General features: G+C 40.9%; 2 protein-coding genes across 2 annotated transcripts in view; both read left to right on the top strand.

Moving 5' to 3' along the window:
- The window catches only part of samd4b (sterile alpha motif domain containing 4B), a 14627-nt gene extending 12032 nt beyond the window's left edge, over window positions 1–2595 (top strand). The window contains exon 13 of the mRNA XM_079246563.1: window positions 1–2595. This exon is cut by the window's left edge and continues 193 nt beyond it. The gene's annotated coding sequence lies outside the window, so the exon portion shown is untranslated.
- A 273-nt stretch (window positions 2596–2868) lies between these two features.
- Window positions 2869–6989, top strand: socs9 (suppressor of cytokine signaling 9). Its single transcript, XM_079246764.1, has 2 exons — window positions 2869–2978; window positions 4922–6989. Exon 2 carries the CDS (start codon window positions 5061–5063, stop codon window positions 6687–6689), a length of 1629 nt encoding a protein of 542 aa, XP_079102890.1. The 5' UTR covers window positions 2869–2978; window positions 4922–5060; the 3' UTR covers window positions 6690–6989.
- The last annotated feature ends 1011 nt before the right edge of the window (window positions 6990–8000 follow it).

Here is an 8000-nt window from a genome sequence, read left to right as displayed (position 1 = left end):
ATTAAGTTTATTAAAAAAAAAAAGTAATACAGATAATTATTATATTGTAGAACAGAAAAAAGGTTAACTGTACCCACTGTGCCATGTCACCTGCAGGACTGTGACATGATGTGCAGAGGCTCAGCTAACCATGAGAGAAAATCAGTGGATTGGTGCTGTCTTAAGGGGTTCTGCCCTGAATTGCTCTTCTTTTCCCGCTGCCTTGGAACAAGGCTTTCTATCCACAACACTGATGGCCACAGCCCCTGCACCCAATAATTAGTATATTTAGGGGATCTCAAGCTAGAAGTAAGGCACTTTTATTAAATTAACATTGACATTAGGCACTAAGCTGTAATTTGCCTCATGGTACACACTCTGAAGTTTCACTTGTAGACAGGTGTTGACTTCCTTGGCCATGCTTATTGTATAAGCAGTGCTAGTCAGGACTTGTGTTGGCTGAAACTTGCATGGCTTTTCTTGGTTCTTTTTTTCCTTTCAGGAGACCATACTTTTTTTTGGCAATGTCAAGAAAGGGAGGACCAAAAGAATTGAGAACAAGTTTGTAAATTAACTGCAGGCATACTTTTTTGTCTTGGTTCTTCACCCTGAACACATAGTCAACGTAGAAGTGACTGTCCTCTAATCTTCTACTAAGCCAAAGAGAAGGGTTGTGTGATTGTTAATTTGAAAAAGTTATTTGTTGTGAAATGCAGCAGAATGGTGTATTTTTTTGTTTTTTTTAAAAAAAGAACAGCAGTTCGAAGAATTATTGCCAGCTGCAATTTGTCTCTCTTGATTTTGATGTCCTCCTTTATAAATGATGATGAATCTCATTTTGTGCCAGAAGGAATCCCCAGCGGGGTTAGTAAGGGCCGGTGAGGTTTGTTCAGTGTTAGAGGCGATTTGATATAGAATTGGAAAAAGCAAAGAAGCCAGTGTTTTCAATTTACTATCTAATACTGTGCAAGAATGCTAAATGAAACCCATCTAAACCCTTTGGCTCCCTTATGATTGGCTTTTGAAAATGCAGCTTGAACTTGTAATAAACACTCTGAGCGCAGCATCTCACCCTCGCAGTGCCCTCTTCCTCCAATGGCCAATGTGATGATTTGATGAATCATACTTCTCAAGGTGCTTGACGGTGTCCATAATTTTCTGTTTGTGTCTCAGTGTGTTTCAGTCTCAGAGCCCTAACAGTTTCATGTGGTATCAGTGTTGAATCAAAAACTATCTTATACAGCCTCTGTCTTTGAATGTGGCAGAGCCGGAGGTGCATGTATGTGTTCTATGGTCTTAACTTTGGATCACTTTTGGTTGCTTCTAAAGGCAGGGAAACCATTCACATATTATTTCAGCAGAGCCATAGGAGGTCTGTCTAGTAAAGATGGTTATTTACAGATATCTTTTCCACTTGTATTTTTTACTCTCCCTTGATATTGATAATTTATGCTTATTTTCTATAATTGCATGTTTTGCCACACTAATACAGCACTGTTGTAGATAGAGGACATGATGGTTGATGGTGCCTGGTATCACCAACAGCTAGAGAGCAGAAATCTTGCAACTAATGTTGTATGTTTATATCGCCTAACTGTCACTGTTTACATCTCTCTGGGATAATGCTCAATTCATTTTACGTGACGTCATGAGTAATCCATTGTCTCACTATGTAACACATTAAAGAACTGAAGCCTTCTCACATGAGGTGGCAGGGTAGAGCCTGAAAACAAAAGTCCTCTACCCCCTAATCTGTGGACTCCATATGAGTCTCAGTAGATTTTTCAAGTTGTTCTTGTATGAGGCATGTAACATCTGCTTTTTGGTCATGTGGTGATGAGAATGACTGGCTTCTCTTACCTTGTGATTAAACTGTTAGCTGTTATGTCCCGACAAACTGTTCATGTGGTGCCTGAAATGCTCAGCACCAGCATCCTCAATGTTTATTTTTTAAAAGTGGTTGTATTCTGGTCATGGATTTCTTCAGAGCAGGCTCTTGGATAGATCTGACTTAGTAAAAGCATCACACTCATGTCTGAAAAGGACTCCAGTGTGTTAATAATGCTGGCTTTAAGACTTGCTGTCTTATTTTTAAACTATTCACTATACTGTGTATCAACTGTGTTGTTACAGATGGCTCAGATTATCCTTTTCATAGCCTCTGTTGTGTTGGACAGCCTACCTATTACTTCAGATAGACACAGAGGTACAGTATATGTTTTTGCAAGTGTGTTCATACTAATGATGCAGCAGGGGATGACGATGCTTATCTGAGCCTCAAATTATGTGATAATGAGTAAACTGAACACTAATAACAGGCCAAGGAATATGTTTACTCCATGTTTACATTCCAGTGATGCGTGAAATGAGTTGGGAAATGCATGTCATGAGTTCAGCCTGGTGTATTTTTACAGACCAGCCATCCAGTTGGAGGTACAGATCCTGTGTCATATGGAGACATGAACCAAGTGGTCATGTTGATGTCCCTGCCAGGCTTCTAATGGTTGAATTAATGCAGCCAGCTGTAGGTTACACTGCACATGTTTGACGTGTAAAATTTCTATTTAATTCTAATGACTTCCCCAGACATTTTCTAATATTTTATTAACTTTTTGCATCACATGCTTACACTCTTTTTTACTGTCACTCATATGTGTGAATGGTCTGAAGTGCAACATCTGTCGGATCATTGACAGTCCAAATAAAAAGGTTCAGTTCTTTTGCAACTTCACTTGTAGTCTGTGCTTGTGTCCATTTTCTTTGTTGTGTATTTGCCGCGCCGCGTAGCAGACTGGTTTTCATTACTGTCATTTACTTAAGCGTTTCTCTACGTACGACCAATGTAGTTATTACTTCCGGGTCAGCCGATTTGGTTTATTTTTTCCCCCTGCGGTTCATCAAGCTAATGGGAACTAGCCGCCTTGCTGTTAACGTCATTACTTTATCTAAAAAGAAACTAAAGACGATTTGAAGGGAAACTTTGATAACAACTGCTTAAGGTATGCTCTCAATATATTTCTGACTTCGAAAAGTAAAACTCAAGAATTTAAACAAGTTACTGAGCCATCCTTCCTAGAGTAGAGAGTATCCAAGTTAGCACAAAGCTAGTCGTCCTGCTAACTCTGCCCTTGCCAACCCATAAACAGTTAGCATGCTAATATGCTACCTTGGTATCATATTGAAATGATCGTTTATGTGGAAGAGTAACACCACAGTTCAGCCAGCGATTGTCTTGGCTACAATAGACGTTTTATTAATTTACACTAGCTGACATGAGTTTTGTTTTTCAAGGAAAACTTTTATCCAACCATCTCGACATAGAAATCAGTTATTGGGATTTGTACGGTGGCCGACGGGTGCAAACGCGCTTCATATAGAAAAACAGCCACATATAGATTCAGACGCGCTTTCTATTGAAAAACCGATGTATGGAAGAATAAAACTGCGGGTGGGAAGTTCTGCGTGTATGCAGGAGCGCTGCAAATACCAAAGCGTAATAATAATAATAATAATAAAAAGGCGCTGTAAATATAGAAACGACCTGCGAACACAGAACAAACTGCATAAACGAAAACAGCTGCAAGAAGAATCGCTTCATACTCAATTTCACAACGGAAGTTCACCCGAGAGACAAACAAAGATGACCAACAGCGATGCTGTGGGAAGTTTGAGCGGGTGACAATAACTCTATCTATCTATCTATCTATCTATCTATCTATCTATCTATCTATCTATCTATCTATCTATCTATCTATCTATCTATCTGTCTATATACGTATACGTATTGTTTTGCATTACGTTTTTGTATTTATATTGCTCCTCTATACATGCATCATTTCCCGCTTGCATTTCTATTCCCTTTTACAGCTATTTTTCTTAAAAAGTCCACCTTTAATGTTAAAAAAAAGTCTATTTTACTTTATTCATTTGAATTCACAAGGAACCTCATTAACAGTTTATTGTTACCTGTCAATATATTCATAGAATTAATAAATAATATTTTTCATCAACTTAAACTACAGACCTACTGAAGAAAGAGGATGCATTCATGTTTTACACATTTAGGACAATTACTTGCATTTGGTTAATAACCTTTTAATGTTACTGTAACAGTAAAATCTCCCCACGCAATTTACAGGTAAAACATTTTATGTTATTTGATCATTTTTGATTTTGTAAGGTTTTGTTTTTGCCGTTTTAGTCAGTGCCAATCGAAAAAATACTCAATCATATTTTTGCTGGGAATTTTTATCAGTTAATATTCAAACTGTTTGAGTGAAAGCAATGTAAGTAAACTATTGTACAACATTCATTTATAATTACTTTCTCAAAAATTTGCTCAACAAATGTCCACATGGATACTACATTGCTTCTTTTGGGTTTATAAAGTAATGTGTTGTATTTAATGTGTTGCTTTCCAAATGTTTTTTGTGGTTTCTGTCATTGTAAATTGGCACTATATGTTAAATAATAAGACGTAAGAATGAACTGCAGCAACAAATCTGCAGAGACACAATAGGGTCATATGGAAACTTCACAGCAAAATGTAACAGCTCTTGTTCCACCCCTGCTTATTTGCTTCCTAATAAGCATCTATTAAAAACTATACTATAGTATCTGTCAACTTGTTTATTTTAAACAAGGCAAAAAGGTACATTTGGAGTGTTTTTACTTGTTTTTTTTTTTTTTTTTAACTGATCTTACACAAACAATGTGCTTATTGCCAAAGCCTTCAGCAAATGACTCAGTTATGAATATGTCAGTTGCAACTCAAGAGTAAAAATAACTTCAGCACTAAAAAGACAAAGTTATGAGCTGAGCTGTTCAATTGCATCAGTGCCTGCGATGAAATTGCAGCATCGAAAGTACAATAATATGTCTCCCAGATTTTTTTTCAGGAAATTAAACCAAGTTTTAAGTAGACTTTCTTTTTGTTTTGCAGGTTGTTTAATGTCTGTGTTGCCATGATGGCATTCCAAAGAAGGAATGTGGATGGGTAACTTGCTGACGGATAACTACAGTCACTCAGCATCTTTTGCCAAATTCCTGAAGTGGTACAGCTGCTGCTGTTTCTCCACATAATGTCATTACCAAAGGAGTCTGGAAACAGAGGAAAGGATCGAGAGAGGGGGGCCCGTCCCAAGGTGAGGCAAAGCCGGTCAGAGGAGAGACGGGATACCGTTAGTTGTCGAAAAGGTGGAAAGGGGAAGAAAAAAGGCCTTTCGTCCCATGAAATGGTGGCCGTACGGCCCGTTAGTGATGGGTTTGAATATGGTGAACTGTTAAATGAACTGGAGGCCAGAAATCAAGCCTCTTCCTCCCCTCAAAAGGAAGGCTGGAGATGGCAAAGCTTGGATGCTGCAACATCTTCACCAGGACAAGAAGGGGTTTCAGCCAGGCCAGGTCTAGGAACATTTAGCTCTGCTACGGAGATACCTGCTCTGACTGAAGCTGAGGGCAGAGGGTCAACAAGCAGTCGCACTCTCAGGCAAAAAATCCAAGATGCAATGGGTCAGTGTTTTCCGATAAAGACGCTCAGTGCGGCAGCAACAGCTCCACCCCCGCAGGCTTTTTCATCGTCAGCCTCCTGCACCTCCTCCAGGCGGAAGATTCATCTCAGTGAGCTGATGTTGGATGACTGCCCTTTCCCTGTAGGATCAGAGCTGGCTCAGAAATGGTATCTCATTAAGCAACACACAGCCCCCATCACCCAGCCTCCCTTGCTAGACTCTCCGGTAGTCTGCAGCGCCCCGACTTCAACCCTGGCCGTAGCGGTGGAGGACGTGGATGATAGGTTACGAGAGCGCAGGCGTATCAGCATCGAACAAGGTGTTGAACCACCACCGAATGCAGAGATCCACACATTTGAGGTGACGGCCCAAATTAACCTTCTCTACAAGCACGGCCCTAAGCTGGCTCATGGGATGAATGAGTTGACTGGGGCAGAGAGAGCCTCTGCACAGCAACAGCAGCTTCTTCTCCAAAGACAACAGCAGCACCAGCTCCTGCTACAGAGCTGTTTGGACACTCTTGATGAGGTCGTGGCCTCAGCGTCAACATCTGTGCACACCTCCGACACGTCCGCCGAACCTCTGGTTGACCCAGAGGGACCATCGGCCAATCTCGCCTCCGAGGCCGTACTTCCTCAGAGTGACCAACAGAAAGTCCATGATGGCTATCGTATTCATACTCAGATTGACTACATCCACTGTTTAGTTCCAGACCTGCTGCAGATCACTAACCTACCATGTTACTGGGGAGTCATGGACCGCTATGAGGCAGAAACGTTGCTGGAGGGAAAGCCTGAGGGCACCTTCCTCCTACGTGACTCTGCCCAGGAAGACTACCTCTTCTCCGTTAGCTTCCGCCGCTACGGCCGCTCGCTGCATGCACGAATTGAACAGTGGAACCACAACTTTAGCTTTGACGTTCACGACCCCAGTGTCTTCCACGCTCCCACAATTACAGGATTGTTAGAACACTACAAGGACCCCAACTCCTGCATGTTCTTCGAGCCCCTTCTGTCCAACCCCCTCCACCGCACACAGCCTTTTAGTTTGCAGCGCATCTGCAGAGCGGTCATAAGCAGTTGCACCACCTACGATGGCATAAACATGCTTCCCATTCCAAATGCTTTGAAAAAACACTTGAAAGAATACCACTATAAGCAGAGAGTGCGTGTACGGCGGATGGATACGTGGTGGGAATGAGGAACAGATGACTGAAAGACACAACCAAATATAATTTTAAGTCTCCCTCAGATGGATTTGATGACGAGCCTTGTTCTTCACTCTGTATCAACTTAAGACAACACTGTCCTTATTTATTTCAGTCCTGCTGTATGTCTTAACATTTCTACTAAACCACACTTATGAGGCAATATGTAATCTCACTGATCTTGCACACTCCCTTATGCTCAAATTAAACAGTTTTAAGATCTGTGGCGTTCAGAGGACTATATCTCATTTGTGTTTTCAAGTGTGACTCAATCAGTTTAATTATCTGGTGATTGGGGGTATGATTAGAACAGAGCTGTTCATCAGTCACACACTGAGAAGGTGAAACGTATAATGGCAAGATTTCCTTGTCAGCGAGGTGCTGGAGTGAAAGTTCAGGTTTACAATATTACTCACTGTATGCCACATTGGGCTCAGAGCTGATAGTGAGGTTTGAAGCTTGGGTCCATGTACTGCCTGGCCTTATTAAAAACTGAGAAGACTTGAAGCCACCGTTGTATTTAATTAGTTATTAGGGCTGTGGAGCAGTTGCAGAGAAAGATAGAAATGAAAGATTAACTTGACATACAGAAATGCTTGTTTTAGCTGAAATCTGGTTCAATTCATACCTTTGCTGCAGTGATGTGTAAGTTTACCTTTTTGCGTCATGATGTCTCTGTGTAGTTCTTGCTGCAGCAAAGTACATCTCTGGTCACTTAACCCTTAAAGACCCATGAAAGAAAAGTCCTTTTCTTCTGAATATGAGATCTTTATTTGCCCCTTTAATAAAATACATTAAATGTTTTTTACATATGTTAGGGATATTTACCATTTATTACGATGCGATATGTCAAAATTCTCGCGCAATCTGCTTTCTGGTGTCCATTAAGGGGCAGAAGAGACACATCTAATCGTGTTCCACAGGATTTTGAGTAAAGGTTTACCATAAAATGATGTCTCAGATATTACATCATATTCGTCACGCTGGGCTATTATGGGTTAATGCTGACAAAAGACATGGGCACTCCTTTTATTCTCAAGCAAAGGTTGCTTTTAAAGGCTGTTGTTCCACAAGTAATTGCAAATGGCTCAGATTATACTTTCACCTGCTTTGCTCTTGTTGAAGCGCTGAAATCAATCCTCAGCCTTCTCCAAGGTTCAGGGCTCGCTGGATGCTGGACGAAGAAAATCAGACGGTACCTTTGGTATATTTTGCCTTTGCAAAGGGAGAGCCCCGCGCAGCTCCCTACACCCCAGGATCTGCAGCAGGACTCTGCCTTCTCTCTTCAACAGGCTGTTTTTATT

This window comes from Telmatherina bonti (genome assembly GCF_933228915.1).
Source record: "Telmatherina bonti genome assembly, chromosome: 9".
Taxonomy (NCBI): Eukaryota; Metazoa; Chordata; class Actinopteri; order Atheriniformes; family Telmatherinidae; genus Telmatherina; species Telmatherina bonti.
Note: the sequence above shows the minus strand (reverse complement) of the source record. Positions and strands in the feature narration are given on the sequence as shown.

What these genes read in the sequence shown, in the direction of transcription:
- socs9 (XM_079246764.1), top strand. Translation starts at nt 5,061, where the DNA reads ATGTCATTACCAAAGGAGTCTGGAAACAGAGGAAAGGATCGAGAGAGG.